We start from the raw sequence: 15,272 nt of genomic DNA on the forward strand, positions 1-15,272 counted from the left end.
CACACACACACACACACACACACACACACACACACACACACACACACACACACACACACACACACACACACACACACACACACACACACACACAGTAAAGACGTGTGAAGGAGGGAAGTGTAAACAGATCGAAGTATCAGCCTCAACATGGTCATCATCAATATCCTCATCTTCTCTATGCTCAAGGTGGTGCCATCAATAATTCATCCTTACTCAGGTACAGGAACTGCACATGACATAGCTAAAACTAAGGCCAGGAATCTTTCCTGACCATGTGACCTGAACAGGAAAAACTCTTGGCTTCTCAGCTATATGTACATTATCATATTTCCCAGTGTGCTAACCCAAGCCCTAAACAAACTACCACTTCAAAAAGTCTCTATCATTAAAAAACATTGTAGAAATACTCTTGTTCAAATTCTCTGGTTAATTTATATATTTAATAAAACAATGATTAATGTTGTCAAGCCAACATGAGTGTGTTCCTTTGCAATTTGAACATTAAACTTGATGAAAAAACAAACTTTAGTTTTTTCTTTGAAAACAACAAATGAAAAGTGCAATACAAAAATACATTTTAAAATAGCACCTTTCCTCTGTCAGGTAAAAACATGCAGAGTTTAACATTAATCATTTGGACACACAAAACACTTTTTCCCAGGTAATAAAAATATACATTTATATGTACATCACATTGGCAAAATATTATAACATACTGTATAACGTATTGTGCGTGCCTCTTCATACATACAGAACAGCTCTGTATTTTAGTGGACAGATTTGGAACTCATGAGCTGTACATCCACCAAAGGCAGATCCTGCTTTCTGTGGTAAGGTTGTGTCAATGTTTGGACAACATTGTCTTCCAGTAATACAGTACTGCTGTAATCGCTAGATGTAATTCTGAGAGGGATTAAAATGTTTGGCTGCAGTTAATGTAATATAAATGTACTTGAAATAAATAAGCAAATCAACAATGTGACCTGTGGCCATGAGACAAGATCCATCAAAGCTTTATATATATATATATTCAAAACCTTGCCAATGTTTATAGTTTTAAATATTAAACAACCATTTGTTGACATTCTTTAGGGTGGAGAGGTGGTCATGACATGCCGTTCATCATCGCCCCTTCTTCAAAGGAACAGCACCTGCAACAAAAGAAAATGTGCCGTTTTTTGATATATTTGCTTGTGTGTACGTGTGTACGTGTGTATGTGTGTATGTATGTGTGTACGTGTGTATGTGTGTACGTGCAGCATGAATGTATCTGTATTCAGCATAATGTACAGGTAACGGCCTAAATATAGGAAACACTTGAGTAAATGAGGAATACAAAGTATATGGAAAGCAGGCACTTCCACACAGGTGTAGTCCTTGAGTTAATTAAGCAATCAACATCCCATCATGCTTAGGGTCATGTATAAATATGTCCAGTTTAAGCATAGGGAGTGTGAATCTGTCTGTGTGTGCACGTGTCTGTCTGTGTGTCACCAGCTCTAAACCCAATTGAACACTTATGGGAGATTCTGTAGAGATTCGTGGTGGCCAAACAACCTATTAAGACACTGCGTTGGTGTTTCCTTTATTTTGCCAGTTAACTGTATGCACGTGTGTGTGTGCGTGCACAGTAGGTTACTATGTATGCTTGCTTGTGTGTGTGTGTGAGTGTGTGTGTACCTGTGTCCTCCCCGAGGCAGTGCTCCTCACAGGTCTCCTGCTGGAGGAACCGGTTGGCATTGCCCTCACAGCCGCTGTAGATGAAGGGTCGGCAGGCCTGGACCTGGCTGTTAAAGTACCAGCGCAGAGTAAATCTCCCACAGTTGCCCTCCTCCAGGGGCAACACACAAGGATCCACTGGAGCTGGAATGCATCACACACACACACACACACAATGAGGCAGATGAGAGAGAGGCAGGCAGAGAGAGAGCGGCAGAGCGAGAGAGCGGCAGAGAGAGAGGCAGAGAGAGAGAGGGACGCAGAGAGAGAGAGACACAGAGAGAGAGAGACACAGAGAGAGAGAGAGAGAGAGACGCAGAGAGAGAGAGATGCAGAGAGAGAGAGACGCAGAGAGAGAGAGAGACGCAGAGAGAGAGACGCAGAGAGAGAGAGAGAGAGACGCAGAGAGAGATGTAGAGAGAGAGACGCAGAGAGAGAGAGAGAGATACAGAGAGAGAGAGACGCAGAGAGAGAGAGAGAGATGCAGAGAGAGACGCAGAGAGAGACGCAGAGAGAGACGCAGAGAGAGAGAGATGCAGAGAGAGAGACGCAGAGAGAGACGCAGAGAGAGAGAGACGCAGAGAGAGAGACGCAGAGAGAGAGACGCAGAGAGAGAGAGAGACGCAGACAGAGAGAGTCGCAGAGAGAGATGCAGAGAGAGAGAGAGAGACGCAGACAGAGAGAGTCGCAGAGAGAGAGAGACGCAGAGAGAGATGCAGAGAGAGAGAGAGACAGACCAAAAATCTGGAATCAGAACAGAGGCAAAGTCACAGTGAGGGGTTCAAGCTTCAAAAGCTATAGTAAGCTATAGGTGAATGTTAGATGAATGTGATATTAGTATTAATGTTACTGTACAGTTGCTTAACATTCTGTGATTATCATGAAATAAGTGATCATACAATTTAAGAGTTTATTTCCAAAACGCTATATCCACAAATGTTTCACATATGTTTTTTAATCAGAAATGAATGCTTATGGGTACCTTTATGTGTTCGTAAAATATTACTTTCCTCAGATTTTGAATTACATAAAAAAATAAAAAATGTGTATTGCAATAGATTTAGTTGCAAAACACTATATATCCAATGTTTATCTTGAATGGAATGCTTGTTTCCCGCATAACAAGGTTATTATATTTTTGCGTTTTTATATTTGGTTATATTTCGATTTTTATATTTCGATTTTTATTTAAAATTCAGTTTAGTTTCAGTTCGTTTTCAGACCTGATTTGCTAGTTTTTATTTAGTTTTGATTGTATAGTTCTATTAAATTTTTTATATTATTTAGTTTGTTTTAGGGACTAAAAGCATGAGTAGGAGGCTAGGGGGGGCAGTAGTACACAAGTGATGGGTCAGGTCATAGGTTAGGCTAGGTTTAAAAGTCCTGAACAGTCATTCTGATAAGTACTTTTTCGCTCATTGCTAACTACCTGGAAGTTTGAAAAGACAGGCTCAGTGGGCGGTGTGCTTAGATTCATGAGCTCGCCTTGACTGACAGTTCTTTGAAACGCTTATGTCACGCAAATTGGATGTCAAATCATCTCAGGCAAATGTGGTGACACACAAAGCAACTCAAACAACATTCAAATTGCATCAATGGTGTAATTTATTTTTATACATTTTCCGCTTGGCATGTCTCTTGTGATGTAGTTCACAGCGGAACTGACGGATGTGTTGACATGACAACTGCGTCAGAGTTTTGAATGACCCTCCTCCCCTTTTGTTCCATGCTGGCTGGAGACCTAGCTAGCCAGTAACTAGCTAACACCAAACACAGATGAAAAGGGAAACATATAAGTATCTTTGCCATAGATTAATAGATGATTAGAGTAAACAGATAGTAAAAATATTAAGTTTGTTTTGAAGTGTCTGTCCTATATCTGAGAGATATAAGAAAGACTAATACATTAGATTTTTTTTACGCCTATTTAACACCTTTTTTTTGGCACTAAACTACTTCTATATATACTGTTCTTCCATAAAATATTTTTACTTGTACCGGTCTACCGTCACACGAGTCTTATGGGTGTTCTAGAGCAAAACAATGTACGTGTTCATGAGAGTGTTCACATTAGTTTTGATGCCAAACCGCTCAGACACTACAGTCGTTTTTGTGAGAAGACCGATTTTCTGGATGCCTCCTGGTCTGACAAACACCGCTGTAGCTCGGTCACCTTCCACCGCAGACGCAGAAGGCCGACATTGGTGGATGCAGTGGATTGAGACGCAGCCCATACAAAATAAACTGCTCTCTCTTTGGTGTTTTGATTTGTTATCGACAGCAATCAAAGAAAAAAAAATCGAATTCTCAATTGGTTATTTGGGATATTTTTTCTGCGAGTGTGTATGTGTGTGTTTGTGTGTTCTTCAGAACATCAATAACCATCATCCTGGAGAGGCCCATGACATGCAGAGATGGGGTGGTGGAGTAAGCCCTTGAAACACCCCAGTAGTGGAGAGGAGGAAGTGGGCGGGTTTACCTTCCCCTTTGACCTCTCTCCTTGGCCTCTTTGTTTTCAGAGGGTCAACAGTGACTCTCTCACCTGCCGACACGTAATCATACAACAAACATCAACATTTATCAACAGATAATAAGCACACTAACAACACAAAACAGAAACACTTCAGACACATTAACACAAACAAATACAATCCTAACTTGAGAAACATGCACATAATTGAACAATTCATGTAAATCCCCCATTGTTGGAAATGAGAGATTTGCAAGGCTGTTATAAATACCCATGTATCTCAGGTTAGAAACAGACCAATGTACACAACACATACAAACACACTATCAACACAACAGAGACACCCAGGAAGCTGCATGTTGACGGCAGTGTGAAGGGGAAACAGGGTTGGTCTTAGTGTGGGACTGGGTTTAGTACATGAAGGTTAGTTAAGTGGATGGTTGGGCTGGGTATGTGAGAGGGATACAAGGTTGAGTTTGTGTGTTAGACTGACCTCAGTGTGTGAGGTTGGATCCAAGGTTAAGGGTGTGCGTGTGTGACGTACCATGGCTCTGATTGGCAGTGGGAGTCAGGTGGATGCTCTGCTCCATGGCCATGGGGTCGTCGTAACTCTCTATAGAGTAGAAGTGTTCGTAGTCGGGGTCGTTGGTGTTCACCACTACACGCAGCTCACGCCCTACAACATATCACAGGGCAGGGGCCGCCACAACGGTCACAAACCTAACCCCGACCCCTCACTAACCACCGCAACTCCTACAGCCCAACGCTGGACTTTCACCAAGGGCTCAGTCCACCAAGGAACGGCGAAGGCCTTTATTCAGCTGGAATACCCTCACTTACAAACCCCCTAACTTTAAAAATCAGAGTTAAAAAGTGTGCAAAACTGTCATGGACAGACATATTATTCCTAATGTTCAGAGACTATTGATGAGAAAACAGTGTTCACAGCATCCCCCTGGGTTGTTTGTTAAGACAGACCAACGGACACAGACAGAGACAGACAGACCAACAGACACAGACAGACATACAAACAAACAGGCAGACAGACATACAAGAGGAGTGATGAGGGATAGAAGGACAGTTGGACGGATGGATGGACACACTCACCGTCCTTGCCCTGCTTGCCCTTCCGGGCCAGCTGTTGCTCTGGAGCAGGACGTACCCTGGGGCTGGGCAGGGTTTCTGTCACAACAATACCTGAGAGCCGGGCCGGAACAGGGGACAGGGGGGGGAAGGAAGAGGGTCCAGGAACATAAAAACAACAGGACATCCAGGTTGGTCAGTAAAACACAAACATAACAACCAGACACCACCGAAACCCACAGGCAGCCACACACACTAACATATACACACACATGAGAACATACACTACAGCCAGTGCTTGAAGTGGACTGAAATAGGTACCGGTACTCATTTTGGGTGCCGGTACTATTTATATTTAGTTGCCGATACTCATCATATTTTAGAGCCAATATTCTGTACAGGTCAGTTCTGTACTGGCCCACTTCAAGCACTGAGTAGAACACATACATGGACCACACCACATGACAACAGAACCAAGACTACATATAGTGCGAACACATGTCAGAACCAAAAACACATTTAGTACATACAACTAATAATAAAGCTAATCTAATTGAATAGTTCATGTCAAAGCGCACTACTGCTACTGCCCTTAAACCACCTAGTCCACGTGTCAGACTGAGCCCACTCACCTCCACAAGCTGAAAGACAAAGAGAGAAGGGAGGAGAAAATAGAATGTTACTCTCTCTTTTAGTCAACAGCACCGAGAGGTTCTAGATGGACAGAGGATCTGCATAACACTCCGTGGCGCATTACGTTCAATAGACATGTGTTAGCACCATTACTTGTTTCACTTGATGATCAAGTGAAGTTCAACTGAGAACACCAGCATGTTAGATTGGGACATTGTGTTTTTGGCAGGTGACTTTAAGACTTACCACAGTGTTGGCTCATCTCTGTGCGGACGTATGTACGAATCTCATCCTCCTGCCACAGAGAGCCAGAGGGGAGGAGGAGGAGAGTGAGGGACAGGCAGAGAGACATGACTACATTATAATGTGTGTTTGTCGCCCAGGCTCTGTCGCAGCCGGCCGCGACCGGGAGGTCCGTGGGGCGACGCACAATTGGCTTAGCGTCGTCCGGGTTAGGGAGGGTTTGGCCGGTAGGGATATCCTTGTCTCATCGCGCTCCAGCGACTCCTGTGGCGGGCCGGGCGCAGTGCGCGCTAACTGAGGGGGGCGGGTGCACGGTGTTTCCTCCGACACATTGGTGCGGCTGGCTTCCGGGTTGGAGGCGCGCTGTGTTAAGAAGCAGTGCGGCTTGGTTGGGTTGTGCTTCGGAGGACGCATGACTTTCGACCTTCGTCTCTCCCGAGCCCGTACGGGAGTTGTAGCGATGAGACAAGATAGTAATTACTAGCGATTGGATACCACGAAAATTGGGGAGAAAAGGGGATAAAATTAAAAAAAAAATATATATATATTTTTTTAAATATATATAAAAAAAAAATAAAAAAATAATAATGTGTGTTTGTGCATGCATGTGTGTGTGGGCAGGTTGGTGGTAGAACCTGCAGATTTGGGCCCTGAGGCCAAGGTGAAGTACTGACCGTCAAGCCTGGCACTCCTCTGTCTCCCTTGGCTCCATCTAGACCCAACTCGCCCTGCAGAAGAGACAGGTATTAGAACACACAGCACACAACTGACATAAAGACACTGTTCTCAGAGCAGTTGGGCAAACTAATAGCTATACAACCCCAAGGTCCGATGTACTACGCACTGGTTACCTATCTGGTTCAAAGAACCAGAAATAAGCACTGGAAAGGAACAACAGCTGTTTTTTTCAAGGGTTAAATATATAATTTCTTTACAAAACCTTTTCACAAAAACTTGTATTTGACCCTTTTCTACATTTTATGTTGAAGTTCCCAAATGTTCCATATAGTGCATAATGTTTAGTAAAAGTGTCAGAGCTGTGTCTGTGCTGTGGCCAGTTTGGGGGATTTATTGAGGGACAGTTGCAGTCAGATACTCTATGAGCAGACATACCACACAGTAGAGTGGTGACACTCACCTGCCCGCCTCTTTCTCCTGGTATACCTGGGATACCACGTGGACCAATCTTGGCAGGACCAATAGGCCCCCTCTCCCCCTGACAACAACAACAATCACGTTGACCATGTTTAATTTACAACAACATAACTAGGTGGCATCAACAAATAAAGAAAGTGAGTACCTTCTGTCCTTGGAGCCCTTCTGGGCCCTTAGCTCCAGCGGGCCCCTGAGGCCCTGTCAGTCCAGAGGCCCCATCCACTCCTGTGGGGCCCGGAGGGCCAGGGATACCCGAGGGGCCCTGTAGAGAGGAAGAGGTAGAGGAAGGGAGCCACAGTCAGATACCATTTACAACCAGTTGTTTTTATCAGACTTTCTATACAGCAGGGGAGAGTGGGGTAAGTTGAGACAGTTTTTATATTCACCATCACTCCGTCAAGGATACTATCGCATTCTTTCTAACAAAGATATCTACATATATTTCAAGATGTTGTGTATCCCTGGAAATAATCAGAATGAATGTAAACATTACAGTTTTGAAAACATAGCTTGCACTTGGCACAACTTATCCCGTGTAAGGTTTGAGTTGATCCGCGGGACAGGGTAAGTTAAGCGGCCCACAAATTTCTGTTTTAAATTAAATATTACCACTACCTTTTTAAAACCATGTCGGTCTTTATTTCCCAAACAAAATTGAAAACAATCACAATCGCTTTTTTGTCTTTTAATCATTTTAAGCATCTTTTAACACAGGCTTAACACCTAAGAAACACTTTGTACTTTTTTAAACACTTTTAACATAGGCCAGGCCCTGTTGTTACCTCATATCCCAGTGATAATGCCTTGCATTACACCTGTGAAGAAAACGCTTCAATTTGCTTAACTTGCCATTGGCTCAACTTACCCCAAGGCAAACATTTTTACGATATTAGCCCACACAGCTACAAAGATGCACTTTCATGCCATGTTTAGAACTTCATATAGAAGCTTATAGAGACCCTAACTGATGTATTGAACAATCTTTAAAATATTTACTTTGTTTTAGATAGATACAAGCATCATGAAACCTCTAACACAATGAATTAATTTGACTTGATTCAATCTGTTTACCACTTTTTCCATGTGGTTTATTCCTTCACAGACCCCATGAAATTATGACCTCTTCCTAAATATTTGGTCAAATTAATCATTTTGTGTATTGTTTCCTAGAAACAAGGGTGGCTAAACTTACCCCATTGGCTCAACTTACCCCATTGCTCAACTTACCCCATTGCTCAACTTACCCCACTCTCCCCTACATCTACAGTCAGTGGTCAGCTTGCGGTTTGGCTGTGGTCACATTCAGAGTATTTGTGCCGATCTGCACTTTATGAGTGATTTCAATTGTGGTTAAAGACTCACCCTTTCGCCCTTCTCTCCCTGCGTTCCTTTGGGTCCTAGTACTCCATCAATGCCTCGGTCACCCTACAAACACACAGAGATTAAGTAACACATTAACACAGTTCTCGTGATACACACATAATTAAGTACACACGCACACACAGACACCATACAAAGACAAATACCTTGGGGCCGATCAGTCCCTCCTTGCCAGGGGTTCCAATGGCCCCTGGAGGCCCCAAGTCTCCCTGAAACACACAGGTACAACACCTGGTAACATGTCTACCCTTTGCTGATAAGGCTGAAAATACAGTTGTAATACCAAATTCCAGATATCAGACTCAATGGTGTACTGTTCAGTGCCCTTTAAACATTAGGTTATAGTGTACTCCATGGGATAATTCTTACCTGCTCACCTTTCCTTCCAGGCAACCCTGACCTCCCATGGATCCCTGAATCTCCCTGAACACACACAGAGCCAGGTCATTAGAAAGACACAGCCTGGTGCATCCCCTACTGTTAATCTTATAAAATGTCCTCATTAACAACTAAAGTGAGAGAGGTCATAGTTACAGTGGTTATGAAAGACTTTCATTTTAAAACTTACCATGCAACTACAATAATGGCTCCTCTGGATAAATAAAGTTGATTAAATTTAACTTCCTGTCACACATTCTTCCCCTCTCCCCCTCCTCATCCCTCCTCTCTTTCTCTCCCACTGTACCTTTTCTCCTTTCGGTCCGTCTGATCCACACGCCCCCTTTGATCCTCGGTCGCCCTGGAAACGATCAGTTAGTTAGTTAGTCAGAGAGCCAGATGAGGGACCCTGTCAGTCAAAGTGGAACAAACTGCTCCAAACTGCCAATTCAGAATGAAAGAAAGATTTTCCAATCCTTTCAGCTGCCAAGAAAACCCAGCCTAATACACACAACCCCTCATTCACCAAGTGACTCATCAATAACAACTTTCAATCAGATGGTTGCCAATAACAACCAGCTGGTCAGAACCAGGTCTGTGTTGGGTGGGGGTCAACATGGGCTTGTCACAGTGACCAGCAGAACTGAGTTGAACCATGTTTGATCATGAACAGACCACTGTTTCAGTCTTAAAATACTTAAAGCAGTCGATCCAGGATTTCACAGGTTTTTTTTGTGATATTTGCAGGAAAAAATACTTGACAATGTTTGCAGGAAAAAAATATGACAATGTTATGATTTTGACAGATGTATTGCAAAAATGAGCTGACGAGGGGAAAAGTTTGTTGACGTGTGGCTTGATTGAACCATATCATGCAGTAAATGTGTGTGATTGGTTGAAAACACAAGCCCTGTTTTTGTACTGTGGTGATGGGTCATTTTTTTGGCAATAATATTGCAATGATTTGACTGCTTTATGCACAAATGGTGCAATGATCAGTCAAATTCGCAAGCCTTCGCACAATATGCAGGATATTGTTGATTTAGCTAAAAAAATTGCGATCGCTGAATCGTGGATGGATTAAAGGATGAGTAACTGGGTGATTTGTGGAGAATAATAGCAAGTGACAGATAAGAGGAAATTGAGGGGGTTTGATAGCATGGTGAGACTGAGTGGGCTGGCAGATATTGTGCTGTCTGGATTAGTCATTTCTAAACCCAGATTATCATGCTGTGATTATATTGCCGTTAGTGTTGCAAGGTCATGTGAAGAAAACACAGAACACATCTCAAAGTTTTCCTCAGACACACTTTGCCTTTACTTAAGAGGACAGTGATTCACACAGTAGGAAGGTTAGAGGGTTCTCAATTAGTCTGTCAGAATGCCACAGAAACACACAAATTATATTTCCAACAGTCATTAAAGGTATTTATAGAATATATGAGGATGAAAATCAATTTCCAGCTGAATTTCAACTAATCCTCCACAATGTGACGTCAATTTGGAACCATAGAAGCGTTATGACCCAGTGGCATCATCTGGGAGGCTGGCAGTCGCTTAGAGGACATCTCAAGGTTGGCACTTAACTTCTTCAAATGGGGATGAACTCAAAGACAGTTGAAATATGATGACAGACTGTACACACACACAAACACACACATGCACACACGCACCAACACAAGCACCAGACACATACACACACAGATACATTACGCTGCATACACACACACAAACACACGCGCGTACAAACCTTAATTCCACGCATTCCAGTTACTCCCACGTCTCCCTTATCCCCTCTAAAGCCTGGCATTCCATCTTTTCCTGGTGTACCCTGGGAGAACACACACAATCGACCAGAGGCTTTTATCCACCAGCAGGAGAGTAAATGGGGAGTTAGACATGGGGCCAGGAGTTTTTCCTGACCATGTGACCAGACCAGGAATAACTTTGGATCCTAGTTATAGGCTATAATAGAGTTTTTCAGTTCATGTGGTCAGGAAAAAGTACACATTGTTTTCATAACTGAGGGTGAAATGGGAGACTCACTGATTCTCCAGGTACACCAGGCTGTCCCGCCTCTCCCTTCAGACACAAAGACAAACCCATTAAAACACTGCATTTTTAATGGGTCACCTACAACATCTAGTCTGAGTTCATTTTCCACTGTTCATTTTCACAGGGTACACTGTTGTGTGATGATATATTCGCACACGATGGGTGGGAAAACTGTGTGCAAATGTCATCCATTATACACAGGGGACATTATGACATTGATGAATATTGATTGACTATTGATGCTATTGGTTCTGACATAGATAACACAGCAGTTTTGATGAAAGCATTGACACAGATCAGGTCATGTAGTCACCTTCTGTCCTCCTGGACCTCTGGCTCCCTGGAACCCTGTAGAGCCCCTGTCTCCTGGCTCACCCCTCAGACCCTGTGGACACACACACACACACACACACACACACACACACACACACACACACACACACACACACACACACACACACACACACACACACACACACACACACACACACACACACACACAGTTATAAACCTGTTATTAATAGCCTGCTCCCAGATCTGTTTATGCTCTTGAAAACTCCAATGGTGTCATTGTCAAGGCCAACCTCACCTGCTCCCCAGCTGGGCCGTCATTGCCTTTCAAGCCTTTCTCTCCCTGCACCCCTTTGGGCCCTCGGTCACCCTGATAAAGAAGAGAACAACAGTTGTAAATGACCATTCTGCACACGCACCACACAGACGCACAGAGAGATTAGTAGTGTCATAGTCAATACTTGGTGCTCTGAGGTATTTTTGTGATCAATTGTTTATTAGATTAGTCAATAATAAGTGTTGTGGGGTATTTAAGGTAGAGAGGGTCATTCACCGTCTCTCCTTTATTTCCTTTCTCTCCTGTAGGTCCTCCGACCAGGAGAGTATCACCCTGAAAGGGGACAACATCACTGTTAGGCAGAGCAGTATATGTCGTTTTTTGTAATTATTTTAACAACTTTTCATTTTAACGGTTTTATTCTTATTGTCTCTCCTTTGCTCTTTTTTCTATGCTTCTCCACATTATTCTACCACGCACGCGCACACAAACAATATTACTCATCACACATTAAAATTCATACCTTTTCTCCTTTGCCACCTTGCAGCCCCAATTCACCCTGAAATATATTGAGAGTAGGACTCACTAGTCAGGCATGTCAATTTGATTCACTATTTTACATGAGCAGAATGCTCAGTGGACAGAGAGAGCGAGAGCATGATGCAAAATACAATAATCTAATAATAATATTCACAATATTCACCTTATCTCCCCTGCCTCCTTTGCCACCTGGAGAGCCCTGGTGAACACACACAGACACACGCGAGCGCAACACACACACCACACACACAGAGGAATACATTTATCAAGTACAGAACACACACACCACACACACAGAGGAATACATTTATCAAGTACAGAACACACACACCACACACACAGAGGAATACATTTATCAAGTACAGAACACACACACCACACACACAGAGGAATACATTTATCAAGTACAGAACACACACACCACACACACAGAGGAATACATTTATCAAGTACAGAACACACACACCACACACACAGAGGAATACATTTATCAAGTACAGAACACACACACACCACACACACAGAGGAATACATTTATCAAATACAGAACACACACACCACACACACAGAGGAATACATTTATCAAGTACAGAACACACACACCACACACACAGAGGAATACATTTATCAAGTACAGAACACACACACCACACACACAGAGGAATACATTTATCAAGTACAGAACACACACACCACACACACAGAGGAATACATTTATCAAGTACAGAACACACACACCACACACACAGAGGAATACATTTATCAAGTACAGAACACACACACCACACACACAGAGGAATACATTTATCAAGTACAGAACACACACAGAAATCTCAACATTTGTACTCCCACATGCACATCCTCACCAGAAATCATCACCATTATGGTTTTAATCATCCAGAACTGCAATAAATAGCTCTCTATATCCACACTGACTAGCACTCTCCTGTATGAGGAAGGACTGTACTATAATAGAAGAGTTGCTGTCTGTTTCTCACCTGAGTTTAAAATGGAATGCCATTGGCACTCTACAATATCCAACCCCCTTTCTAGAGGTTACCAGGCAACTAATATGAGAGAGGCTGAGTATGTTCTAGATGAGAGCTAGGGTGAAGAGTTTCATGTATATATATACGTGCCATTTAGCAGATGCTTTTATACAAAGTGACTTACAATCATACATGTATACATTTTTTCGTATGGGTGGTCCCGGGAATCGAACCCTCTACGCTGGCGTTAGCACCATGCTCTACCAACTGATCTACAAAGGACCAGGCTTAGTTGTCTCAGCCTAGAACAAAAGCCTTACTCTCAGTAGGACTAATGTACCGGAAGTGAAGAGGGTCAGAGCCTGGCTGGCAGCTTTTAAAAGAGCTATGTAGTACAAGGTCAATATCATTAAATTAAAGTGGAGGATAAAACATATCGTAAGGACAGATCTACTGCATTACTAGTGATATGTTCAGAGAAACAAGATATACCTATGTTCTATGTTTGGAGCGGTAATGGGCATGACAATAATGGATTGCATTGATTCCTACAATCAAGGTATACTAGGGATGGAGAGTGAAACGATTGAACTGTATACGCATGATGCTGACGATGATGCTGACGATGATGCTGACGTCTTTTACTTTCATTACTTTTCCTTTCGTTTGAGTTATTTGTGCACTGCTTAAGCCACATCGTTTCTTTTCTTCTTTTGAGCTCTATCTATGTCCACTTCAGCCTTCCCACATCCTTTCTCTCGTTTTCACTCTCTCAATTAAGTCGGATCAATATCGAGGAATGGGCCAATGACCTCTAATAATAAATAAACACAAATAAATAAACACCATATAGGCAGTAGAATCAAAATTGGTCATGATGAATTGCCATTTGTGACCCGATTCAGGAAACTAGGCATATGTCGCAAGTCACGACTTCACAGGAGAGCCGTTCGAACGTAAACATATTTTTTTAATCAAAATGCGTTTTTTGGGCAGAAATGCCTTCTCAGAAAAGGTGAACATTCCTGTGCCTTAATAACAAACCTGTATGCCATCTGTAAATACAAATACAATTGTTAAATTACGAGCCTTGTTGGTTAAGCCACAGAAAAAGCGAGAAAACCTTCCCAATAGCCATAATTGGCTGAGATAATGAGTGGGCTGTACATACCGAGAGAGGAGTTCGGATTGGTCTGCCATTTAGATGGCTTCTGTCTATTTGAGCTGGTCAGGCTGTGTTGGTAATCCTGTCGAACACAGCTTTTTTTTAATGTATCGTGTAGTGGTGCTGCATAGCTAAATGTTGCTCTCCACTCTCTGGAGGATCAAGTTTTGAAATCAGTGGAATTAGAGTATGATAGCTAAAGAGATGGAGAAAACACCTGTATCCAGATTAGATCTTCAAACTTAGGGCAACTGTGGCATGTCATCCATGACAAGGAGAGGCATCCATCATGCATGATGATGTATACAGGTAAGATAATCTAGCGTTAGCTAGCTACATTTTCATATATTACACATTTCTAAAGTGGTTTCATTTCAAGCTAAAGTGTTTTGTTATCTAGCTAGCTAGCTAACGTTAGCTGGTTGGCTCCCTAGCTGACATTATTATTCATATCCCAGAGCTGTTTTCTTTGCTAGTTAAAGCCTAATGTCAGCTAGCTAAATTGAACCTGGTCGGTTAGCTCCCAGTATATTCATGCAGTGTAGTAACGACATGATTTGGCACTATGTTCATTGTTGTTAAACTAGCTAACGTTAGCTGGCTGGCTCGTTAGCTAACGTTACGTGATGTGTGATTTTACACGTTGTTTACTGAGCTAGGTTCATTGTTTACCTAGCTAGCTAGCTGCATGTCTTAAGCTAAAGTGTACTGTTAGCTAGCTAGCTAATGTTAGCTGGCTGGCTGCCTAGATGACGTTGTTTTTCATATCCCACAGCTGTTTGCTTCGCTAGTTAGAGCCTAATGTTACCTAGCTAACATTGAACCTGGATGGTTAGTTCCCAGCATATTCATGCAGTGTAGTAATGACATGATTTGGCACTATGTGCATTGTTG

General features: G+C 42.6%; 2 protein-coding genes across 4 annotated transcripts in view; both read right to left on the reverse strand.

Moving 5' to 3' along the window:
• Nucleotides 1-421: 421 nt before the first annotated feature.
• LOC139542697 (kunitz-type protease inhibitor 1-like) lies at nt 422-5,553 on the reverse strand. Of its 2 annotated transcripts, XM_071348464.1 has the most exons (5): nt 5,297-5,553; nt 4,734-4,865; nt 4,199-4,261; nt 1,681-1,863; nt 422-1,151 (listed from the first exon to the last, which is right to left on the reverse strand). In XM_071348464.1, the coding sequence occupies exons 1-5, from the start codon at nt 5,457-5,459 to the stop codon at nt 1,123-1,125; spliced, it is 570 nt and encodes a 189-aa protein (XP_071204565.1). In that variant the 5' UTR covers nt 5,460-5,553; the 3' UTR covers nt 422-1,122. The 2 variants fall into 2 exon arrangements, with proteins under 2 accessions (XP_071204565.1, XP_071204573.1); XM_071348472.1 differs by lacking the exon at nt 4,199-4,261.
• Nucleotides 5,554-5,702: 149 nt separating this feature from the next.
• The window catches only part of LOC139542688 (collagen alpha-1(VII) chain-like), a 100,718-nt gene continuing 91,148 nt past the window's right edge, over nt 5,703-15,272 (reverse strand). For both annotated transcript variants that reach the window (XM_071348440.1, XM_071348450.1), the window contains exons 101-116: nt 12,388-12,423; nt 12,208-12,243; nt 11,961-12,017; nt 11,706-11,777; nt 11,430-11,501; nt 11,108-11,143; nt 10,812-10,892; nt 9,369-9,422; nt 9,053-9,106; nt 8,830-8,892; nt 8,666-8,728; nt 7,449-7,565; nt 7,287-7,364; nt 6,823-6,876; nt 6,152-6,200; nt 5,703-5,913 (exon numbers count right to left, since the gene is read on the reverse strand). In XM_071348440.1, coding sequence (XP_071204541.1) covers nt 5,840-5,913; nt 6,152-6,200; nt 6,823-6,876; nt 7,287-7,364; nt 7,449-7,565; nt 8,666-8,728; nt 8,830-8,892; nt 9,053-9,106; nt 9,369-9,422; nt 10,812-10,892; nt 11,108-11,143; nt 11,430-11,501; nt 11,706-11,777; nt 11,961-12,017; nt 12,208-12,243; nt 12,388-12,423 — 996 coding nt within the window. In that variant the 3' untranslated portion in view covers nt 5,703-5,839. The remainder of the gene's footprint in view (nt 5,914-6,151; nt 6,201-6,822; nt 6,877-7,286; nt 7,365-7,448; nt 7,566-8,665; nt 8,729-8,829; nt 8,893-9,052; nt 9,107-9,368; nt 9,423-10,811; nt 10,893-11,107; nt 11,144-11,429; nt 11,502-11,705; nt 11,778-11,960; nt 12,018-12,207; nt 12,244-12,387; nt 12,424-15,272) is intronic.

This window comes from Salvelinus alpinus, chromosome 2, assembly GCF_045679555.1.
Source record: "Salvelinus alpinus chromosome 2, SLU_Salpinus.1, whole genome shotgun sequence".
NCBI classification, from domain to species: Eukaryota; Metazoa; Chordata; class Actinopteri; order Salmoniformes; family Salmonidae; genus Salvelinus; species Salvelinus alpinus.